Source organism: Canis lupus, chromosome 2 (assembly GCF_011100685.1).
Source record: "Canis lupus familiaris isolate Mischka breed German Shepherd chromosome 2, alternate assembly UU_Cfam_GSD_1.0, whole genome shotgun sequence".
In the NCBI taxonomy this organism is placed as follows: Eukaryota; Metazoa; Chordata; class Mammalia; order Carnivora; family Canidae; genus Canis; species Canis lupus.
In genome coordinates, this window is record NC_049223.1 from 29,246,332 (window position 1) to 29,270,647 (window position 24,316).

Consider the following 24,316-nt stretch of genomic DNA (forward strand, 5'->3'; position numbering starts at 1 on the left):
AAATCTCACTCTTTCTCAAAAAACAAATTTTTTTTTTTATTTCTCAAATTTAACTCGTGAAAGTAGTAGCGTCCATTAACTGAGAGCTTACTAGGTGCTCGCCCCAGGTTAAGTACTTCACATAGCCTCACATTATCCTCACAGCAGATCTACAAGATAGTTTTATTAACTGTTTTCAGATGAGGAAGTTGAAGCTAAAAGAAATTTAGTGCTAATCCACATTATTAACTTTAAGATTACCTTTCTCTTAATTCCTCAGCTCCCCTACCAGTCTCCTCTCCTCCTGTGCTTCTCTATTAACATCACTGTAGTGTAAACTGACAAGCTTTAATCTGAGTATGTCCTTTCTCTTACTCCTCACATTCCACAGTTGCCAAGTCTGGCCAGTTCCGTCTATTCTCCATTCCCACTGCCATTATGATAGTTTAGAAGACATCCTAATGAGCCCTGAATGACCACACTAATCTCGGTACTGAAAGCTACCTACCTTCAGCATCTCCTGTAGTCCAACCAACCTTTCAGAAAAAGTTCTGATCATGTAACCCCTATTGGAAAATCTTAAGTCTTAGATTCAAAGCTCATTTATGTTTAAAGCTCTGATTCTAAAGATTATTACTTATCATTAATAAAACTGGCTTTTAATATAAGTATCTTATGGAATTAACTAAACTTCACTTCATCTTGTAAAAGAAGAGATTCTTTTTTTCTTACAGACTTACCTTTTGCTGGATCACCGAGAGTGGTAATAGCACTGCTGCCCACACAGAGTCCACGCTGACATACTAACTTTGCCTTTAAATAAAAGATAGTACTTTGCTTATCATAACAGTTTTAGGAGAGACAGTGAAATAACACTATATAAGCTTTCAAATAAATACAGAACCTGTATGTGATATATATTTATGGCACAAAGCAAGCATATATAAGGCAATTGTGTTTGGTTAATAGTTCACAAAATTTTATCATTTCTGTTAATAAAAATGTCACCAGCAAAACCAAATTAAACAAGCTCACAGATTAAGTCCTCTCTTGAAGACTTCTATTGTAGCTCTGGAATCACTAAATTTGAAAATGTCTTTTCCCTTAATGCTTTTTTTCTTTTTTTTTAAGATTTTATTTATTTATTCATGATAGTCACACAGAAAGAGACAGAGAGGCAGAGACACAGGCAGAGGGAGAAGCAGGCTCCATGCAGGGAGCCCGACGTGGGATTTGATCCCGAGTCTCCAGGATCGCGCCCCGGGCCAAAGGCAGGCGCCAAATCGCTGCGCCACCCAGGGATCCCCCCTGAATGCTTTTTTTTTAGCACTAATCTACAGAGTATCTTATTTCTAAGTAGATGATTAAGTAAATGAACTCTTCTCCCATTACTAAATAATCACTGTTATATGCTAATATTAAGTATTCTTTAAGCAAATCTACCCTTGTTCTTTAAAAAAAAAATCACAAACCCAATCAAAATATTAAATTATTTTAAGTTGAATTACAAATCTCTGGTATTGTTAAAACTGTATCTAGGAAGCCACATACATCTGTGGGGAGATACTCCACACAGTAATTTCCTTCTCCCACAATTTGGGTACGAGCAACAATACAGAATCTCCATCTTCAAACACACGCATGAAATAATTTCAAGGAACTCGACTGTTAAAAGTGTTCACCTTATTCTCAAAACTAAGTAACTGAAACTTGAAAAACCTCCACAAGAAATAAAGTATCTATGTGAACAATGATCCAGAATGGAGAAATAGCCATTCACTCCATTAAAAGGCATTAGTGATACTTAGGAAGCTGTATTAATCCAAATCTCACCATGAGCTGACAAATGTATTTACCATGAAACTAAAGAGGGCTTGTGAAAAGGTGTAGGAATCCAATCTCTTTTAGGCCTAGCTGTCACCATCACTCCCACTACCACTAGACTCAGCAACAAAAAAGCAACAAAGTAATTTTAAAAGTTCTAGAGAAGTGAGGGGATCCCTGGGTGGCACAGTGGTTTAGAGCCTGCCTTTGGCCCAGGGCGCAATCCTGGAGACCTGAAATCGAGTCCCACATCAGGCTCCCGGTGCATGGAGCCTGCTTCTCCCTCTGCCTGTGTCTCTGCCCCTCTCTCTCTCTCTGTGACTATCATAAATTAATTAATTAATTAATTTAAAAAATTCTAGAAGTGAAATACCAATATTTAAGTTAGAATATTAATATCACAAAAACATTAATATCACAAAATTAATGCTCTATGACCTAATTCCCTTACCTGATTTTCAGTTTCAAACAGAAGAAACCCGAAAGTCTCTTGAAGTTCTTCCTGAGTGTAATTACTTGCTTTTTTTTCTTGGTAAAAAGTTTTGTACTATATAAAAGAAAGAATAATTGGATGCTATAAGCATATTATTTTGCCTTGCAAATTAATTTTTAAAAATGCATCATCTGAAGTCCTCCTGTTATTTTTTTTTTGTTTGTTTGTTTGTTTTTGTTTTTTTTTTGAAGTCCTCCTGTTAAAGGACTAATGAAATGTATTAATTTTCTATTCCCTAGAATATATTCTTATTACCTTCCAAGGATTTATCTCATCTGAAAGTCATAGCTGAAAAGAACTAGGTAGGCTTTTATACCAAAAATGATGGGTCTATTTCTTTAAAACTAAAATAAAACTAACACACAGACACAGTGTGTACCAAGCACCTCACCTCATTTAAGAAAATGTCATTTTTCACCAAAGTCACTTGACTGTACTGAAAACCATGCTCAGATGCAGAGTCCAAGTAAGAAGTATGAAGAATTGAAACTGCCCTCTGGAACAGAGAGTCTGAACTCAAGGACACTGTCTCAAAAACTGTAAAACAGAAACAAAAATAATGCAACTGTTTAAGATAACCAAAGGATGGGGTTAAAAGCGGCATACTAAATATCACTGAATATTTCATCTAGTTTCCTCCTGTAAAACTCAGGCACTTACAATGTGTTTTGACTGCCACATCTGTAACGATCTTAAAAGAATTCTCACGTGAAGAACATAATCTACACGGAGGGGAGTTATTGTGGGTAAAATACTTTCAACACAAGAGTTGAATAAACCCTGCCAAATCCTTTAGGCCTTCTAGTTTAAAGCTGTGTGTTGCAACCACAGTGGGACGAATAGATCAAATGTGGTCACGTCAAGGTGGTGGTCAGTAATCACTTAGACCGATGTTTCTCATTCTGAGGTTTTTTTAGACTTTTGCCACATTTTGATAAACTTACCCTGCCTTTCCTGTCTTCTCATCAAATCTTCCATGTTAGCCTGTTAGGTTCTTTTAATGGGCCTACTATTGCCCACTCAACAAACACAGTAAGAAATTGTTGTACCTCTGGGTTTCCTCATGATCTAGAGACATCTGTGAACTTGACTTTTTATGGATTATATTATGAAATCATTACTTATTTTCATTCCACAAAAATAACACTTTATTACTTTTAGAAAGTGCTTTTTTCAAACCTTACTCATGTGCTACCCCAGAAATTCTGATATGCTCCTCCCACGAGACATGCTAATCCAGATTTACTGATAACCCAATAATTCTCTTGACTGAGGTTTTTTGCCTTTTGCATTGCAAATTTTTACTTTACCAAGAATTGAGCCTAATGAATTCTCATAACATTTAATGATTTGATTTGGTTACTCCCTTACATTTGTATCTTCTCTATTTTCTTTAACAAGGTCAAGGCAGGGAGGAAACATTATAAATAATAAAGAGAATGGAATAATATACAGAGCACTGGAAGTTTTGGTAATAGAGTATACATAAATACATTAATATGGCTTCCTGCTTTTACCAGAACTCTGTCAATTACAATAAAGTTCAAAAGCTAAAGGAAAGACAAGCATCTTAATTAAAGTGAACTTATGAACAACAGTAAAAAACTAAACTATCATAGAAATAAAAATATTTCAATAAAGTTAATTTTGGACTAAGTTGTTCCTAATACTTTAATTATCCAAGTAACTTAAAAATGCTTTAATAAACAAAACTTCCTACTATCAAAAGTCAAAGACTAAAGTATCAAGAAAGAGGATGAAATATTTAAGAATATCCTGAAGTTCATACATCTGATCCATAGCAATTGTTTTACTTTTTCTCAGTTTTACTTTTTCCTTCAGTATCAGTATATGAATACTTTAAAAATATGGATATTCTAAAGAGTTTCAAATAGCAAAACAACAGGGAAAACAATTAAAATGATGGCTCTCTTTAGTTACGTTACTCAAAACAAACTGGGAAGCCAAAGCATTTGTGACTCCGTCTTACAAATAAGCTGCACTGCTAGCCCAAATGCAAATCCAGATTCCTCTAAAAATCCTAATTAGGGAAACCTTGTATTTAATATTTGTAAAAAGGCAAAATAATATTTAAAAAATCTAAGTAAACTCTGAGGCTCAATATTTGAGAAACAGGTTGCTCACAATGAAAGAAATAAAAGTTGTCAGAGCTTTGGAAATGAATGTTCTATGATTATCAACTCTTAAATATCACAAGATGTTAAAGTGAAGACACAGGTTTTAACTTTCAGAAGTACCAAATACTACATATATCCACATTTTTGAGGGTCAACATATACAATAAAAAAACTGTGAAAAACAGTGCAATTTGAAAAGCAAACAAAAACAACCCATCCAACACAGTGTTCCCAAATTCATGTGGTCAGAGAACACTTTATTAATCAATGGTCTCAGTAATAGGAGGAATATTGGTCTCAGTAAAACTATGAATAGAGATAATCGTTTAAAATAAACAGTAGGAAGTGATTTGTGCTAAGATATTTTTATTCCTAAAACTACATATGGTTAAAAATGCTTCCCCTTTAGGTCAGCATTATCCAAATAGCAATATTTGATTATTTGCAACATTTATGCAAATAATCACTTCAGTTAGCAGAAGGAAAAGCACGTCCAAACAAAACTGTTAGAAATCCACAGTAAATCTTGAATCTTTCATGATTTCATAAAAAAATGATCCTGGTTATACCCTCAAGAAAGCACAAGTTTCCTGCTCTATAACTAAGGAGATAGAGGAACATTTTATCAAGATATTATTTGACATTATCTCTTCTTACACAATGTACTATCATTTAAGAGCAAACTAGTGTACAAAACAGTACGAGCACTAAATAAATGGCCGCATTTTTGCTGAACAAATGCATGCTTCATTTAAACATTCCAGGTTATCAGAACATTAAGAGAATGAAGAAATGGAATTATTCTACAGAGAAACCCTTAAACAAGCTCAAAAAGTACCTGTCTGTAAAGTGAAAGAATGTTCATAAGGGCTTAAGTGACCAGTAGAGAGCACACGGGAAAATTCAAGTTCAATCACAATGATACTAGAAACGGAATTCATATTCTTTCCAATAGTACCTCGCTTTGGGCACATTTTTTGTTATTCGTGGATTCAGTCTTTTATTTTATTTTATTTTATTTTATTTTATTTTATTTTATTTTATTTTATTTATTTTATTTTATTTATTTATTCATAGAGACAGAGAGAGGCAGAGACACAGGTAGAGGGAGAAGAAGCAGGCCCATGCAGGAGTCTGATGTGGGACTCAATCCCTGGTCTCCAGGATCACGCACTGGACTAAAGGTGGCGCTAAACCGCTGAGCCACCTGGGCTGCCCTAGTGGATTCAGTCTTAAAAGTTAAGTAAAGCTTGACATAAACTGGATTATGTTCAAAGTACCCTGTGTTAATCTCCTCCTTTCTCAAAATCCATCAGAGATACGGAATGTCTGCTTTGGACACCTGTTTCTCTTTTTAACTTCTAATAAGAGGGATCAGAAAATTATAAACCAATCTCTGATGCTATGACACATGTATCTGTTTTCCAATCTGTAAGCATCTGGTCTGAAAGCAAATTATGAGATCAACTAATGCCAACAACTTAGGTGTCATAATATTTCTAACAAAAATTAGCCACTTCTACATCTCCCCACGACTTTCATGACCACATCTCCTGTTTGTGCATTATGCAACAGCACTCATCGATGACAGAAACACTCAGAACCCAACAGTATCTGTCACTAAGGGCCCTTATTAGTATGTCCTAAAAATGGACTACAACCTACCTCCATTATTGCCGTTGATGCCTCCATATTTGATCTTAATAGGCATCTGATAGTTGTTGAAGAGCCCATTCCTTAATTATCTAATCCTAAAATGTATTACCTTTATTTTTAAGACCTTAAGGGATTGCCAGTTTAAGATAAATACAACTTTTTTTACAGCACAATTTGGCAGGACCTAATAAAAACTTAAATATGCATACCTAATAACCATGCCATTTCTGGGAATCTAGCACGAGAGTACAGGAGATATGCATGCACAAGGCTACCCCATGCACCAACATCTTTAACAGCAAAATCACTGGGGATAACCTAAAGTGCCATCAATAAGGAAACACCTTACAACTACTACATTAAAAAACCAAGTAAATCAAAACAAACAAACAAAAAAGTCTGTATATACTGAGATATAAAGATGTCTACTATACTAATAAGTAAATAACAAATAATGTCATTTTGGTTAAAAAAAATTATGTGTTTCAAAGTTTATAGAAAAAGATCTAGAAAAATGGGAAACCAAATTGGTAAGTGTCTAAACCAGTGGTTATTGAAATGGAAGTGGATAAAGGTGAACTTATACTTTTTACCTTATACATATTATTACAAGTTAGGTTTCTCTTACATAAGTATGTACTACTTCTAGTATTTAAAATATCTAAATTCAAAATCAAGTAAAATGAATCATAATTTCAAAGAAATTCAAATAGAGAAATGTGACAATTTCCCTTGAATCTTTTCTGATGCAATTCAAAAATTTAATCCCCTATTAATTTTATTTTATTTTTATTTTTTTACCTATTAATTTTAGATTAATGATTTTTGATTAATAAAATTTGTAATCACTAGAAATTAAAAAAATTTTTAAAAGTCCTTTCATTTTACATGATCTAAATTAGAAATTTTCAAATTGTACTGTTCTATTCTACTTTGGATTCATTAATAATAACTCATAGCATTTGGTTTAATACCCACTCTTTTCTGATATGAACCCTGGCTCGGTCTTCTCTAAGAGACAATGTAGCTGGGAGGGTGGTCTTAATTCATTTTCACCAAGTATACCCCCAGAATTCGTGACATAGTCCTGTTCTCTGTTAATATCATAAATGCTAAAATGAGAAAAGAAAAATTAAATCATAAAGTGAATAGTTCTATTTTTAGCATATCTACCACACAAATAAATGTCTACTGAACATCTAATTTATATTAGGTACAATTTTGTAATGTTTACCTCCTTTGACAACTCTCCAGGGCTAACGCTAAATTCATTCTATAAGCAGTAACACACAAAATTAAATGCTTTTCCTTCAAGTTCCAAAGAAAATTTGTTACAGATAAGTTATGCTTATAGGAATCACTTTTGCCTCAAAATAAAAAGTAGAGATTACAGAACCACATCCATGTTCCACTGGTTGAAAATAACAAAATCAAATAGAACACAAAATCCCTCCCCACTTCCAAATTAGTATATGACCCATCCATTTTTTTTAAGATTTATTTATTTTAGAGAAAGAGATGAGGGGAGGGGCAGAAGGAGAGGAAGTGAATCCTCAGAGACTCTCCACCAACCGAGTACAGAGCCCGACTAGAGACTCAATCCCACAATCCCGAAATCAAGAGTGAGAGGTTCAACTGACTGAGCCAGAGGCACCCTCGACCCAGCCATTCTTTAAACAAAATTATTACACATACAGTAGCATGCTGTACCCTGGATTCATCAAGACAAATGAGAAACCATTGCTACAATGAAAGCTTAGAGTAGAAAAGGAAGACAAACCTACACAGAAACCAGTACTATAATGTGTGGTAGAATCTAGAACACCATGCAGTGGATTTATAATAGGGATTTCATTAAGACGAGGAAATGTCAAGAAGTTTCAGAGGCATGGACACTTGAAATCTCAGGAGGTACTCAAATAAAGGAACCAAAAATGGGGGCTAGCCTGTATGTTTTCTAGGCACATTAGGAGCAGAGGTAGAAATATTATACATATAATGAACCAGTAGTTTATTTGAAGAATCCAATACACTTTACACAAAAAATTAGCGTGTCTAGTTTTAGAATAGTAAGCCTTTTTTCAAAACGGATTTGAGGCAGGATGGTGTGGATATATTCAAGATTCTGTAGAAAAAGTAGCAATATTGATGATATTCATTTGTTAAGCAAATAGGTTACTTATGTCAAGAGGGAAAAATTAAATTGGAATCAGAAGACCAGGAGTCTCATATAGGCCGACCACTAACTTATGAGACATTAGTGTGAGAACACTGTTGACTGCTTTCCCAGCAATCATGCTCCTTTTTCTTTCTATCCCCCTAAACCATAATTTTGTTTAGGTATTGGGTGATCCCATGCATTAGGAGAGGCTTGGGAGGTATGCTCTGTGTATATGTGTGTGTGTGTGTGTGTGTGTGTGTGTGTGTGTGTGTGAAAGACAGAGAGAGAGAGAGAGACAGAGACAGAGAATTTAAGCTCATTATGGTCTCTGGCCAATGTGATGTAAATGGTCATCAGCAGAGAGAACTCTGGGAAAGCTTTCTTACAAAAAGTACTAGAAGAAAAGATGCACTCTCCCTGTCTCCATCTCCTCGCCTCATGGCCTTGTCTTTTTTTTTTTAATTTAAAGATTTTATTTGAGAAAGAGAGGGCGCATACACCTAAGCAAGGGGAGGGGCAGAAGGAGAGGGAGAAGCCGTCTCCCTTGTCTCCCTGCTGAGCAAGGAGCTGGGCCCTGGGGCTCTATCCCAGGACCCTGGGATCATGACCTGAGCTGAAGGCAGACACTTAACTGACTGAGCCACCCAGGGGCCCCTGGCCTTCTCTTAAGATGTGTTTGTTGCCTAGAATTCCTTACAACCAAGTTGAGACTGATCAGCCAAAACATGGGGGGTAGAACAAAAGATACAGAATCTCCATCACTGAAAGTCCTTGAACTATTCAACAAATTCACCTGGAGCTGCCCTGCCTGAGTCTTTTGAGATGTGAAATAATAAATGTTCTTTATTATTTAAACCACTTTTGTTGGCAACTGAAAAAACACTATGAACTTTCTTTCTTTTTTTTTTTTTTTCTATGAACTTTCTAAGGTCTCATTTAGTTGGAATTATCTAAGGCTCCTTTCAGTTTTTTTTTTTTTTAAAGATTTTATTTATTTATTCATGAAAGACAGAGAGAGAAGAGGCAGAGACACAGGCAGAGGGAGAAGCACTCAATACCAGGACCCTGGGATCACACCCTGAGCCAATGGCAGATGCTCAACCAAGTGAACCACCCAGCTGCCTCCTCCTTTCAGTTCTAACACTGTGACTTTGCAAACTGCCTTCCTCAAGGTCTGTTGTGTATGAGATATTGTGTACTGCGCTAGATAATTTATTGAATTTCTCTTTTATTTACTATGCGTAGACATTTATCCTACTAAGTATTTATTAGTAAGAAATCACAAAAGCTAATATAACTTCTGTGAAAACTCGAAACCTAAAATATAAGGATATTTAAAGCCTTTGATTCCCACCTACTGGCTAAGTCTCTCTCCCACATACGAAGGAAAATTGCCCGATGTAGAGCACTCTTGATGTAATTTTCCTCACTAGTGCCAGAGTCTGATATTCACATTCCTCCCCCTTCACGTCTAAGTTGTCCTCATGTTTAAAGCCACCCCCCAAATCTAACTTCTCTGATGACTTAAGATTTTCCACCCTGCATTAATCATTCTTCACTAGTGACTCACAGATATTTACTGTAGTCCTGGGATATGTATGGTTTTGGGCTGGAGCTATGGAATACAGGGAAAAAACCAGAACTGTGTGTCCACCTGAAAAGAGTAGTCTTTCACATTTAGGTCATTATTTCAGGATTGTGTTTCGTTCAGGACAAGGTCCTCTTCAGACTCAAGGGAGGGAGAACGAGTGATTATGGGCACAGACTTGGTCATTAGAAGAACTTGGCAAGACAGGAGTTTGAACGGAGGTCTTTCTAGCTTTGTGACTTTGAGAAAGCCACTTAACCTTTCTTCCTCTTATTTTTTAAAACAAATTCCAACAAAGCACATACACTAAATAGAAAGCTACATACCACTAGGCTATCAATTACTGTCCCCACCCTCACAGGGAGCCTCTATTTCCATTCCTCTTGGGCGACCACTATCAACTTTAGCTGTATCTTCTGGTATAACTCCATGTTTCTAAATAAAATACCCATATCAACTCACAGCACTAGTTTTGCTCTGTCAGTATTCAATGTTTCACTAAACTGTATGTACTAACTACACTGGGTAGTTAATATCCTTTCTTCCAAAAAAAAAAAAATATATATATATATATCCTTTCTTCTAGGATGTTTCATTTTACTCATTTTCAAATTGTCGCTGCCTAATTTTCAGTTACCAATCATTATTCAAGCTAAAATTATCCTAGAGACCCAAAATCTCCTTTGAACAGAGACATCAAGTGTTTCTGGCAACATCCTTTGTCGAACACTATGCCATCCAGCTTCAGTCTGGACTTGTGCTCTCCAATAACTAGAGAGCTCCATGACGTGGCTGGGAAATGACGATATAGGACAGTACACTGATGTGTAAATGTTCCCCACACTCCTAGTTTGTAGAAGCTGATGACCTGACTCTAAAACTTGCATCCAAAGATAGAGAACAGCAGTTTTTAAGAAAAGAACAAACTTAAAGGACTCACCACCCAAGAATTACCACAAGGTGGGCACCTGGGTGGCTCAGTGGTTGAGCATCTGCCTTTGACTCAGGGTGTGTGATCCAGGGTCCTAGGATGGAGTCCCGCATTAGGCTCCCCACAGGGAGCCTGCTTCTGTCTCTGCCTCTCTCTGTCTCTTATGAATAAATCAATCAAAACTTTAAAAAAAAATTACTACAAAGCAATCGTAGTTGAGACTGTGGTGTTGATGTAAAGATGAGTAGAAGAGCATGAAAGTTCATTTTCAGCAACACTGCCAATATAAAAAAGAGGAAAAGAACAGCTTTACAACAAATGGTGCTATAACAATCAAAACAGAAAGAAATCATGAACCTCAACTCCTACCTCAAACCATAACTAGAAATGAGTTACAGACATAAACATTAAGAGGCCAAACCATAGTTTCTAGAAAAAGATCACAGGAAAAAAACCCTGACCATGGGGCAGGTGAAGATTTCTTATGGAACAAAAATCAGTTACCACAAAATAAAAACTGATATACTAGAGTTCATGAAAATTCAAACCTTCTGAGCTCCAAAAGACATCATTAAGAAAAATATCTATGAAGGACTTGCATCCAGAATATACAAAGAACTCTTAAACATAATACAAAGGACATACTAATGGCAAGTAAGTACATGGTGAAATAGTCAATGTTATTAGTTATCAGGGAGGTAATACTTGCCCACTAGAACAGCTAAAATTAAAAAGACAGAAAATATTAAGTGTTGGCAAGGATGAGAAAACTCTGGAACTCTCATACATTCCTGGTAGGAATATAAAGCTATATAGCTAACTGGGAAAATAGTTTTGTTAGTTTCTTTTAAAGTGAAACATACACTTATTTTATAGTTCAAGTGACTATGAACCTTCAGGGCAGCACTATTATCAGTAAGCTAAAATTGGAAACTACGTGTTCATGACAGGTGAATGTATAAACTATGATCTATTCATACAATATACTACTACTCAGCAATAAAAAAAACTACTGATGCTTGCATGTATCTCAAAACATTAACTGGACGAGAGAAATCAGACATAAAAAAGTACACACTGTAAGATTACACACACACACACACACACACACACACACACACACACAGAGTTTTAGGATTGGCAAAACCAATCTATACTGATAAAAATCCTACCAGCAGTTGCCAGGGTAGGAATAAGCAAACTGCCTGCAAGTGAGGTAGGTACAAAGGAACTTTCTGGGGTGACAGACATAACCTCTATTTTTATCGGTGTGTTCATTACAGGGTGCACACATTTACCTAAATTCACTTACCCAAATGTACTTAAAATGTGTTTGGCACTAAATATTGATAGAGTATAGAATACAATGTACCAAGATCTAGTAAAATTACAATGTGATCATAAAAAAGTACTCTCAAGAGCCCTGTGTTTAAAAAAAAAAAAAAAAATCCAAACCCCTACTTATAAATCACTCAAAAGTTAAATTATAATGAAATTTAAAGTGGTTGAACTGAATGACAGTGAATGTGTCTACACAGACACATATAAAATGTTTATAAGAAAAAAAATACCTATAAGAAAACCATTAAATTTATTTTTTGGTAGTTTTATGGTTTTATTAATACAAATATGACGTGCAAATAAGCCGTCTCTTCATTTTCTTCCCTGCACAGCCCGGCTTTGGGATTGGTGACTCTGATGGCCAGCTGGGCTGCTCTTTCCACAGTGGCTTTGTGGTTCCTGGAGGAGACACCATGAACAATCTCTGCAGAATAAGATTTGTTGCGCATCAGCAGCACTTCAAGCTCCTTAACGCTGTGGACTAGGAACTTCCGGAAGCCACTGGGTAATACGTGTTGTTTTCTTGTTGCTCCTCTAACCAATGTTGGGCATCAAGATCTGCCCCTGAATCTTCTGTGCACTCTACTGTCAATGCCTCTGGGTTTCCACCAGTTGTGCTTAATTTTGACATATTGGCCTGACTGGTGCTAGATAAACTTCTTGGTACTCTTTTTAATGATCTTGGGCTTCACCAGAGGCCTGAGGGTGGTGGCCATGATGCCCACTCATAGGCAGAGCTAAGAAGAGCAAAAACCATTAAATTCAAATGTAAATATTAAAGAAAAACACTGGAAAATCAATCATAAATTAGCGTCAAATTGAGAATTTAGAAAACAGAGAAACAGTAAATTCAAAGGAAATAAGGAAGGAATACTAAAGGAATACAGAGCAAGAAAAATCAAGATTACTTCTCTGATAAAAAAATCGGGGTGTCTGGGTGGCTCAGCTGGTTAAATGTCCGACTACTGATCTCAGCTCTTCTTGATCTCAGGATTGTGAGTTCAAACCCTGAGCCTACTGTCTGGCACACTGTTTCTGTTCTGCCATCAAGCTGATTTTCTTTTCCTTAAGATCTTTTGTCAGTCCAATATGTCTCAGTACTGGGCCAGTTTTCCTTAGAACATGGTGCATCTTTACAACAGATAGACTTAAAAAGAAATTTTTTTTTAAAGGAAACATCTTGAGTTATACCTTAAGATATCTGGTTTTGATTTTCTTCTTTGAGGGCTCCAAGTTTGCATTTGTATTTTGGATCTCTTTTGACGGTCTTCTATATTACTGTTTTCGTATTTACTTTTTAGAGACATCCATGCTTGCTTTTATTCACTTTTCTCATGTTTGGCTTTGTTTTACACTATAAGAATCATAGTAAAATAAACATCACAACATTTCGCATCTAATCTTTTTATCTTTTGCCATGGCGCCTGCTGTCCCACACGCCTAATTAACTGTTTCTGAATGGTTTAATCTTTTTCTTCCTTTTCTTTTCTGTTCTCCTGGTGCCCATTTCACATTCTCCTGTGGTCTGGTTGTCTCTTCCTCAAATTCTTATAATTCTGCTTTGTGGTCTTCATAACTTCTGTGCTTCATTTATTTTTATTTTTTAATCCTTTATTGAGATATAGTTTACATTACATAGTTACAATTCACCAATTTAAAAGTGTACAATCAATGGCTTTAGTTTCTTCAGGCCTGTGCAACCATCACTATTATCAATTGTAGACCATTTCATCACCCCAAAAAGAAACCCTGTATCCCTTAGCCACCATCCTCACCCTTCACTATGCCCTATCCCCGTGCCTAGGCAACCACTAATTTACTTTCCATCTCTACAGATTTGCCTATACTGGGCCATCTTATAGAAATGGAATCATAAAAAAAAAAAAAAAAAGAAAGAAAGAAATGGAATCATAACAATAAGTCGTCCTTTTCTGTCTGGCTTCTTTCATGCATTATGTTTTCAAGGTTCATCCATATGATAGCAGGTACTTCGCTCACATTTTGTCTCACTGGCTCATTTAGGGCCAAATGATATTTTACAGATATATCACATTTTCTTTTAACCAATCATCAACTGATGAACATTTGGGCTATTTTCACTCTGGCTATTACGTATATAACGCTGCTATAAACGTTCACGTATAAGTTTTTGTGTGGACATTTTTTTCAATTCTCCTGAATATATTCCTACAAGAATGGCTGGATGATATAGTCAATCTATGTTTAACCATTTGGAGAACTGCCAGACTGTTTTCCAAAGTGACTGCACCATTTTACATTCTCACCAACAGTGCGTGTTTTCTTCTTCAAGGCACCAGACAGAAGACCTGTTCAACCCAGAAGCTCACCTCTTCCAATTCTGGGACTTAAATGATGGTTTCCCCCCACTGCATAAGACAAAAGACTTCTTTGACTGATCCTCTACTTTTCTTATTTACTCTTATTTTCTAATTCTCATGGCTATTTTATTTTAGGGGAGAGTTCTTCAGCTTTATTATTCAATCCTTATGTATTTTTTCCTGCTCTCCCAGAGATCTTTTCTATTTTCTGAATAATTTCTCTTTTTTAAAAAACAGAACCTCTTCTTTCAGGGACATCATTTCTTTTCTTTCTAAAGGTACCATAGTATTATTTGGCTTAAGTTTCTTCTATTACCTGCAGTAAATCTATTTACACCAAGCTTCTTTGATTTCATACTTGTTTACTCCTATTTGGTTTCTTTTATGTTAGAGACTTCTACCAAATGACTGGTTATCCTTGGCTGTCCATTTGTGCTGACACGCGAGGCATTTAAAGCCAATGCAAAGTCTGATGCATGAATGATGCCTCTCAACCAGCAGCCCTCTCTCCCATGATCTGATGGCGATGCAGCGGTTTGACCAGACAAACTCCCAAAGTCTGTATCTGTTGAATATTTTGCCATGGGTTGATGTGTCCCCAGAAAAGAATCCTTTAACATCTTGTTTAGGGGAGTATAAGCTTGACTATGAGTTCTGAGAGTCCTACAGAAAGACAGCTCTGAGCTTTGTAAAGTGGCAGTATCGTAGCCAATGAGGTTAAGGCATGATTATTGCTAATAGAAAGATAGCTCTGGCTTCACTGTTCGGTATGTTGACTTCGACTTCATCCTCATTTTTGTTTAGGTGCTTTGCCACACTTCAGCAGTCAGCTTGCCCCCTGAGTACAATCGTCTCCTGCAGGTAAACTTTCAGTCCTCCATCTGGTAGAAGACGGTTAGGCAGTTGTCTGGATGCAAGCAGTAGAGAAGGGAATTTGGAGCATCAAAACTACAAAAAATTATCACTTAATCATTCCATTTCCACTCCATCCTATAATCTTGCCTTGAGAAGTACTTTGTACTTCCAAATCCCCAACTGCTGCCAGACTGCCTGGTGGAAGCAGCTTGCTTCTTGTCGGCTTACCGCTCTTCAGCCTTTAGCGTCCTCTAATCTGTAGTCACTTATCACTGAACCATCTTCTTTCTAGTTTCCTCAAAGATGACTTCACCTGGCAACTAATTTCCCATTCTCTTTTTGTTGATTTAGATCTTTATTCTTTTACTACAACTTCAGTGGGATTTCCAGAGAGTGTGTACTATTGGATACTAAACTAGAAGTGTCTATCTATAAACTAAGCCTTAATTTCTTCATTTAAAAAAATGTGGAATATAGCCTCTAACTCTGGTAGCTACTATTACCTGTATTTTTCAACCTTTATAATTATGAAGACTTCATTTTACTTATTTATCACAGACCTAAGTACATATTAAATCTTCAGTAAGTATTTCATTTAAAAAGAATTATCTTTTAGTGCATATATACTCAATAGGCATGTCCTCAAACACCTAAAAAGTATAATCTCAAGATCTTCAATGATATTTCTCTCAAAGCACCGTTCCTTTCTTTTAGAGTACTTGTCATGATTCATAACTATGTATTTATAATTACTCCATTAATTTTAATTCCCTAATAAACCAAGCCCTATGAGGGCAGCCAAATGCAATATAAAATCTGACAAAGAAAACATAAGAAAGGAAATTAAAGGCTTATCTCTCATATGAATATTGATACTAAAATCCTAAAATATATCCACTGGCAAAGAGAATTTCTCAAGATATTCAAATAAACCAGATCAATTCAGATTCATTATAGGACTGTTAAGAATTGGTTCAATAAATAGGATACCCATGAATTTAACTACCTACATTAACAGGTGAAAGTAAAACAGTCACAGAGGGGCTGCTGGAGAGTGGGATGAGGTAGGAGAGCCAAATGTCAGACTGTCAAAATAAAGTTACTATATACCTGTCTATATTATGAAGCCTTATAGTGTGTAAATATTTGTTGCTGCAGAGTATTTTTTAAAATTTATGCATAACTTTTGCCATACTTAATGTAAAACACAAAGATGCTCCCAAATAAAAACTGTTCATTTAAAAACATAGGAAAATATCCTACCACATCAAAAGAAAGCAGAGTAGCCATACTTATATCAGACAAACTAGATTACAAACATAACAAGATGAAAAAGAATATCATAATAATTAAGGAGTCTATCCATCAAGAAGATTTAACTATTATAAATATTTATGTCCCCAACTTGGGAGCACCCAAATGTATCAATATCATTAACAAATATAAAGAAATTCACTGATAATAATACAGTAATAGTGCGGGATTTTAACACCCCACTTACAGTAATGGACAGATCACCTAAGTTGAAAATTGAAAAGCAAACAACAGCTTTGAAACACACTGGGACAGATACATTCAGAACATTTCATGGTAAAGCAACAGAATACACATTCTTCTTGAGTGCACAGGGAACATTCTCCAGAACAGACCACATACTGGGTCATAAATCAGCCCTCAACAAGCACAAAAAGACTGAGATCATACCATTCATATTTTCAGACCACAATGCTATGAAACTTGGAAGTCAATCACGAGAAAATTTGGTAAAGACCATAGATACATGGAGATTAAAGAACATCCTAATAAAGAATGAATGGATTAACCAGCAAATTAAAGAAAAATAATAAAATACATGGAAGAAGATGAAAATATGACAGTCCAAACCTTTGGGATGCAGCAAAGGCAGTTCCCAAGAGGGAAGTCTATTGCAATACAAGCCTACCTCAAGAACCAAGAAAAGTCTCAAATACACAACCTAACGTTACACCTTGAGAAGCTAGAAAAGGAACAGCAAATAAAGCTTAAAGTTGGTAGGCAAAGGGAAATGATAAAGATTTGAGCAGAAATAAATGATATAGAAACAACAACAAAAATAGTAGAACAGATCAACAAAACTTAATAACTGGTTCTTTGAAAGAATTAATAAATTGATAACCCCCTAGCCAGGCTTATCAAAAAGAGAAGAGAAAGGACCCAAATAAAATCATGAATGAAAGGAGAGAGCTCAACCAACACCATAGAAATACAATTTTAAGAAAATATTACGAAAAATTATATGCCAACAAACTGGGCAATCTGGAAGAAATGGACAAATTCCTTGAAACATAAAAACTAATACAGAAAAAAATAGAAAATTTGAACAAACCCATAGCCAGCAAAGAAATTGAATCAATAATAAAAAATTTCCCAACAAACAAAAGTCCCAGGGTGGCTTCCCCAGGGAATTTCATTTTTTTTTTTTTAAAGATTTATTTGTTCATGAGAGACACAGAGAAAGAGGCAGAGAAACAGGCAGAGGGAGAAGCAGGCTCCTCAAGTGGAGCCCGTTGTGGGACTCGATCCCGGTACTCCCGGACCATGCCACACCCTGAGCTGAAGGCAGATGCTCAACCGCTGAGCCACACAGGAGGCCCTCTACCAGACATTTAAAGACAATTTAATACCTTTCTTCTCAAACTGTTCCAAAAAATAGAAATAGAAGGAAAACTTCTAAACTCATTCTACAAAGCCAGCATTACCTTGAGTCCAAAACCAAAGACCCCACTAAAAAGGAAAATTACAGGTCAATATCCCTCATGAACATGGATTCTCAAGATACTAGAAAAATCAAACCTAACAGTACATTTAACAAATTATTCACCACAATCAAGTAAGATTTATTCCTGGGCTGCAGGAGTGGTTCATTATTTGCAAATCATAAAAGAGAGAACAAGAACCTTATGATTCTCTCAAAAGATGCAGAAAAAGCATGACAAAAATACAGCATCCATTCTTGATAAAAACCCTCAACAAAGTAGGTATAGATGGAATATACCTCAACCACATAAAAACCATATAAGAAAGATCCACAGCTAATATTACTCTCAGTAGGAATAAACTGATAGCTTTTCTTCCACAGTCAGAAAGAAGACAGGGATGTCCACATTCACCTTTACTATTTAACACAATACTGGAAATCTTAGGCTTAGCAATCAGACAACAAAAAGGAATAAAAGGCTTCCAAATCGCCAAGGAAGAAGTCAAACTTTCACTATTTGCAGACAACATGATACTCTGTAGAAAAACTGAAAGACTCCATCAAAAAATTGTTAGAACTAATACATGAATTCAGCAAAGTCGCAGGATATAAAATCAATGTACATAAATCTGTTGCATTTCTATACACAAATAATGAAACAGCATAAAAAGAAATAAGGGAATCAATCCCATTTACAATAGTATCAAAAAAAGTCCTAAGTATAAACCTAACCAAAGAGGTAAAAGACATACTCCGAAAACTATAGAACACTTGCAAAAGAAACTGAAGAAGACACAAAGAAACAGGAAAAAATTCCATGCTCATGAATTGGAAAAACAAACTGTTAAAATGTCTATACTACCCAAAGCAACCCACACATCTAACACAATCCCCATCAAAATACCAACAGCATTTTTCAGAACTAGAACAAATAATCCTAAAATCTGTATAGAAACACAAAAGCCTGAATAGCTAAAGTAATCCTGAAAAAGAAAAAGTTAGAGGCATCACAATTCCAGGCATCAAGCTATATTACAAAGCTGTAGTCAGCAAGACAATATAGTACTGGCACAAAAACAGACACACAGATTAATGGAACAGAGCAGAAATGGGCCCAACACTATATGGTCAACAAATCTTTGACAAAGCAGGAAAGAATATCCTATGGAAATAAGACCATCTCTTCAACAACTGGTGTTGGGAAAACTGGACAGCCACATGAAGAATGAAACTGGAACACTTTCTTACACCATACACAAAAATAAATTCAAAATGATTAAAGGCCTAAATATGAGACAGGAAATCATCAAAATCCTAGAGGAGAACACAGACAGCAACCTCTTTGATTTCAGCCGAGGAACTTCTTACTAGACACATCCCTGGAGGCAATAGAAACAAAAGCAAAAATAGACTACTGGGACTTCATCAAGATAAAAAAACTTCTCCACAGCAAAGGAAACAATCATCAAAACTAAAAGGTGGCCTATGGAATGGGAGAAGATATCTGCAAATGATTATTTGATAAAGGGTTAGTATCCAAAATCTCTAAAGAACTTATCAAACTCAATGCCCAGAAACCAAATAATCCAGTTAAGAAATAGGCAGAAGATACGATTAAACACTTTTTGAAAGATGCCATCCAAATGGCCACTAACAGACATGAAAAGATGCTCAATATTACTCATTATCAGGGAAATGCAAATCAAAATCATGATGAGATATGACCTCACACCTGTCAGAACGGCTGAAGTTAACAACACAGGAATCAACAAGTGTTGGTGAGAATGTGGAGAAAGGGGAACCTTCTTACATTGTTGGTGGGAATGCAAACTGGTGCAGCCACTCTGGAAAACAGTATGAAGATTCCTCAAAAAGTTAAAAATAGAACTCCCCTATAATCCATCAACTGCACTACTAGGTATTTACCCAAAGGATACAAAAATACAGGTTCAAAGGGGGCACCCGGACCCCCAATGTTTATAGCAGCATTATCAACAATAGCCAAATTATGGAAAGAGCCCAAGTGTCCATAGACTGATAAACAGATAAAGAAGTTATGGTATATGTATAAAACGGATTTTTACTCAGCCATCAAAAAGAATGAAATCTTGCCATTTGCAATGATGTGGATGAAGCTAGTTTGTACTACGCTAAGCAAAATAAGTCAGAGAAAGAAATACCACATGATTTCACTCATACATGGAATTTAGGAAATAAAACAGATGAACATATAGGAAGAGGGAGACGGGGGAGAGAGAGAGAAGCAAACCATAAGAGGCTCTAAGGATAAAGAACAGAGAGTTGATGGAGGGAGGTAGGTTGGAGTTGGGTGATGGGTATTAAGGACGACACTTGTTACGAAAAGCACCAGGTGTTATATGTAAGTGATGAATCATTAAATTTCTACTCCTGAGACCACTATTATACTATATGTTAAATAGAATTTAAATACAAATTTGGAAAGAAAGAAAGAAGATTTCTATAATAACATTTTTAAAAAGTAACTTACAATAACCTTTTTATGTGAGTTGTGCCTCCAACTCAAGACACAATTCAAATGATTCATTTAACTCTTGATAAAGACTGAGTTAAAATTACTATACAAAAATATAACAAATTTACAATATATGGTATATGCAGAAACATAAAGATAAAAAAAGAAAAATGTCTTAATATAAATTGTTTAGGGGAAAGAAATGCAGATTATAAAAGAGAAATCCACGTATCTATATAAAGTCATTAAGAACAAAAAAGTCATTAAGAACACACACCACAGTTTAAACAATGGTCTTCTTTTGCCTAACACCCATATCACTATCTTTCTTATTTGGTTATCCCCCCACTAACCAGTTTATTAGCTTCAAGAATACAGGGAATTTGTCCTTATCCATGCTGTATCCCCAATGCCTAGAACAGTGCCTAGTACATATTAAGGTTTCAGTAAACATTTATGTAATGAATAAATCACTTTGTTTTCCAGATCATTTCTCTACTCACCTTGATCCACCTTCCCCTGACTTACCTCTAAGTCTTTCTGATTCAGGCTCTTTCCCTTTTTCAGACCTCTGCACATGCTGTTATTTCTGACTGGAATGTTTTCTCCTATTCCGTCCATGACTTAGCTCTCGCTCTTCCTTCAGTAAAATCTAGACATTATTCCCCCCAATAGGCCTCTGATCACCCCACCTAAAGTGTAGGTATGCTCTCTTTAGAACATTCCTTATGATGACATGCAATTATTTACCAATTTACTTTTTTAGGGGTGCATCTTTCCCATCTAAATGTCAGAGCCATAGAGGCACATACTCTGTCTTGTGCACCAAAGTCCCTCAGTGTCCAGCAGAGCTCCTAGTGCCACAGGAAATATTCAATACGAAGTTATCTTTAGGTGGGTCAAGTATAGGCAATTCTTGTTATTATCTTTTCTAACTTTTTATCTTATTTAAAATTTTACATAAGCATAAATAACATCTGGGGGAAAGTAAAGCAACGTTTATTTTTTTGGGGGGGGGGGGGTCTCCCATAGCCCTAAGTAGCAGAAAGCTAGGTTTAAGTATAAAGACAAGGCAGAGAAGACAAATAGAAATAACATTTCCCATAAGGCAAAAACAATGGAGATCCATGAAACAAAGCACCTCTGTTAAAAGAAAATACTATAGAATAAGAAAGGCATGATTTTTATGAAATTTTTTAAAAATATGAAAAGGTTTGCCATGTACAGAAGTTTAATGCCCAGATAATCATACACAGGAGGAATAGAAATCAAAGGGCCTTTGCTCTAAGGGCAAAACATGTGTAATCACTGCTCTAGATTTCAAAAGCTGACCTAAAATACTGTAAATCTACACACACACAGGAGAGTTCTAGGAAGTGACGCTGTATCTGCAGCAGTTCGGCGAGCCTTTCCTCACTATCATACTTACAGGATCTGGTGAGGAGTTAGGAGCAAAGGAGCTCGGTAAACCTGTAAGTACCCTCCAACCGTCTCGCGGCCCCACCGAAGCTCCACTCTCTCAAGTCCCCCGAAGGTTAGCACTAGCCTGACCCTTCTCCCGGTCTCCTCTGCACCGGCGCTAAGGCAGGCAGCTCGCTGGCCAGGTGGGGCACCTGACGGCCGCGGGGAGCGGAGCAGAGCTTCGGTGGCGGCCAGCCCCTCCTCCTCCTCACCTCATGGTGCGTGGGGGAGGGGGCTTCACCCCTGCCCAGCCGGCCCGTCGGGCCCCCTCCCGCCCGCAAACGCCAGTGCTGTGGCCGCGGGCAGCACGGGGCGGCACCTTTCAAAAGTCAACGAGGAAGGCAGCCCTCGAGCCGCGCACGCACGGCGGGTGCAGACCCCACACCCCCACCACAGAGCCGGGTAGGGAGGGGGTCACGGGAGCTGCAATCTGGTTCAAAGGCAGGTGGAACAGCCAGACTGCCCTTGGTCTTCCTCTTTCTAGAATATCTGTTATTTTACAGTGAGCCCTCCAAGCTTCAATTTCAAGGATCTTGCCCACGGGATGCTGTATTGATGATGGATGCCAAATCTCAGAGCTTATCCGAAAGCCACATCTATTCACTAGTGATCCCCAATTATTCTTGATCAGTGCCCCTATAAAGCTTTTCCATAACTGTCTATATAAATTCACCAGCTACAGTTTCATGGGCCTTTGTTGCATAATTTACAAAACAAGGTCTACTGAATACGATTTTGAATACTCCATATATCCCCAGGAGATGCTGGTATCAGCAGTTGTGGTCAGGATGGGGGTGCTTGTCCACTAAACCAAGCAGCCCTAACCAAACCTGCCAAAAAGAAAACTGAGGGAGGGGGCATGAAGTATTTGGCCTGACTTAGGGATATCTTTACTTTTGACTCCTGCTTTAATAAAGTTACTGAAGACATCCAACTGCATTTCCTGAACACATCTGCATTTGCTAGAGGAAAATCTGATCAAGAGATCCTAGAGAATCATTACCACCGTTGTTTTGTACGTATATAAAACATACAGGAAAATCTGAACTCACAAAATTCACTTAAATTCATAAAGAGTCATGTAGGTTGATTTTATACTATTTAAAACAGCAAACTCACTTTGGGTATTTAGCATATCTGATAGGGGAGAAACTGCTTTTTTAAAAAACATTTTTTGGAGGATTATATCCATTTTGTAAAATGAGATATACCCATGTACTATGACTCTTTCATTTAACTGTGGCATACTGACTTTTGGATTTAGTATTCGATTTTTGAAGATTGTTTTAGCATCCTCAGAATCCAACTACTTCTTAAAAGAAAATCCTAAGAATAAATTTTTCTCAGGAACAATCGTATTTTTAAAACTGCTTTGGATTCTTTTGATTACGTATGATGAATGAGAAAGTGATCTAATCCACGCCATAACAAAGGTGATTTTTTTTTTTCTTTATTGCTCACACCCCTAGAAATATCCTATCCTGAAAGTCCAGGGCAAAGAACAGGCCTGTTCACTAACAGTGGCTCACAGAGAAGTAGAGGAAAATCGCAGGGGAAAGCAGGTACTTCAACTGGTCAAACTGAATCTCAGAAGCTGGGAGTCTTAAATATTCTAACCACGGAGGGAGCAAGTGTACTGAAAGGTTCTAAGCAGTCTATTTCACCATGCAAAAGAAGGCAGTGAGTCCTTACAAAGAATATAAGCAAGGGATTTAATTCTCCAATTCTCTTGAGTCCTGCACTGGGGTCTCCAAAGGGAGCCTGCTTCTCACCTCTGCCTCTGCTTCTGTCCCTGCCTCTCTCTGGGTCTCTCATGAATAAATATATAAATCTTAAAAAAAAAAAAAAAAAGATATTTTCAGGTAAACAAAAGTGGAAAGAGTTCATTAACAGTCAATCTTTCAACAACAACAACAAAAAAAAGCCATACCAAAGGACATGCTTTGAGCTGAAGGAAAATGGCCCTAGATTGACATTTGACAAGATAAAAGAAGCAATAGAGAAAAGTAGTAAAAATTGTGGGAAATGTAAATAAGCACTGACTGTAAAACACAACAATAATTCTAAACAGACCCCCTTCAGTCCAGTAAGGATATTATTTAAAAACTTAAAACATATGATAACATGTAAGTCATGCAAGGACTGAATGAAGTTAAACTAAGGTTCTTGCACCATCTAAGATGGAATGATAAAGATATTAAATTGGTATTTAAAAAATAACAGGAGAGAAAAGAAATACAGAACATCCAGGACAATCAGAAAGCACAAAATAAGAGTAATTATAGTGAGTATAAATAGGCTATATATCCCAGCTGAAAG

The 24,316-nt window shown here is 36.5% G+C and overlaps 1 protein-coding gene across 7 annotated transcripts in view; it reads right to left on the bottom strand.

Moving 5' to 3' along the window:
- TASOR2 (transcription activation suppressor family member 2) overlaps positions 1-24,316 on the bottom strand; it is a 74,122-nt gene that overhangs the window by 44,291 nt on the left and 5,515 nt on the right. For 5 of the 7 annotated variants that reach the window (XM_038530195.1, XM_038530197.1, XM_038530194.1 and 2 more), the window contains exons 2-4: positions 2,688-2,833; positions 2,255-2,350; positions 720-792 (exon numbers count right to left, since the gene is read on the bottom strand). In XM_038530195.1, the coding sequence (XP_038386123.1) occupies positions 720-792; positions 2,255-2,350; positions 2,688-2,833 (315 nt within the window). Of the gene's footprint in view, positions 1-719; positions 793-2,254; positions 2,351-2,687; positions 2,834-7,068; positions 7,198-24,316 lie in introns of those variants that run through there. The other 2 variants (XM_038530199.1, XM_038530201.1) reach the window with 2 other exon arrangements.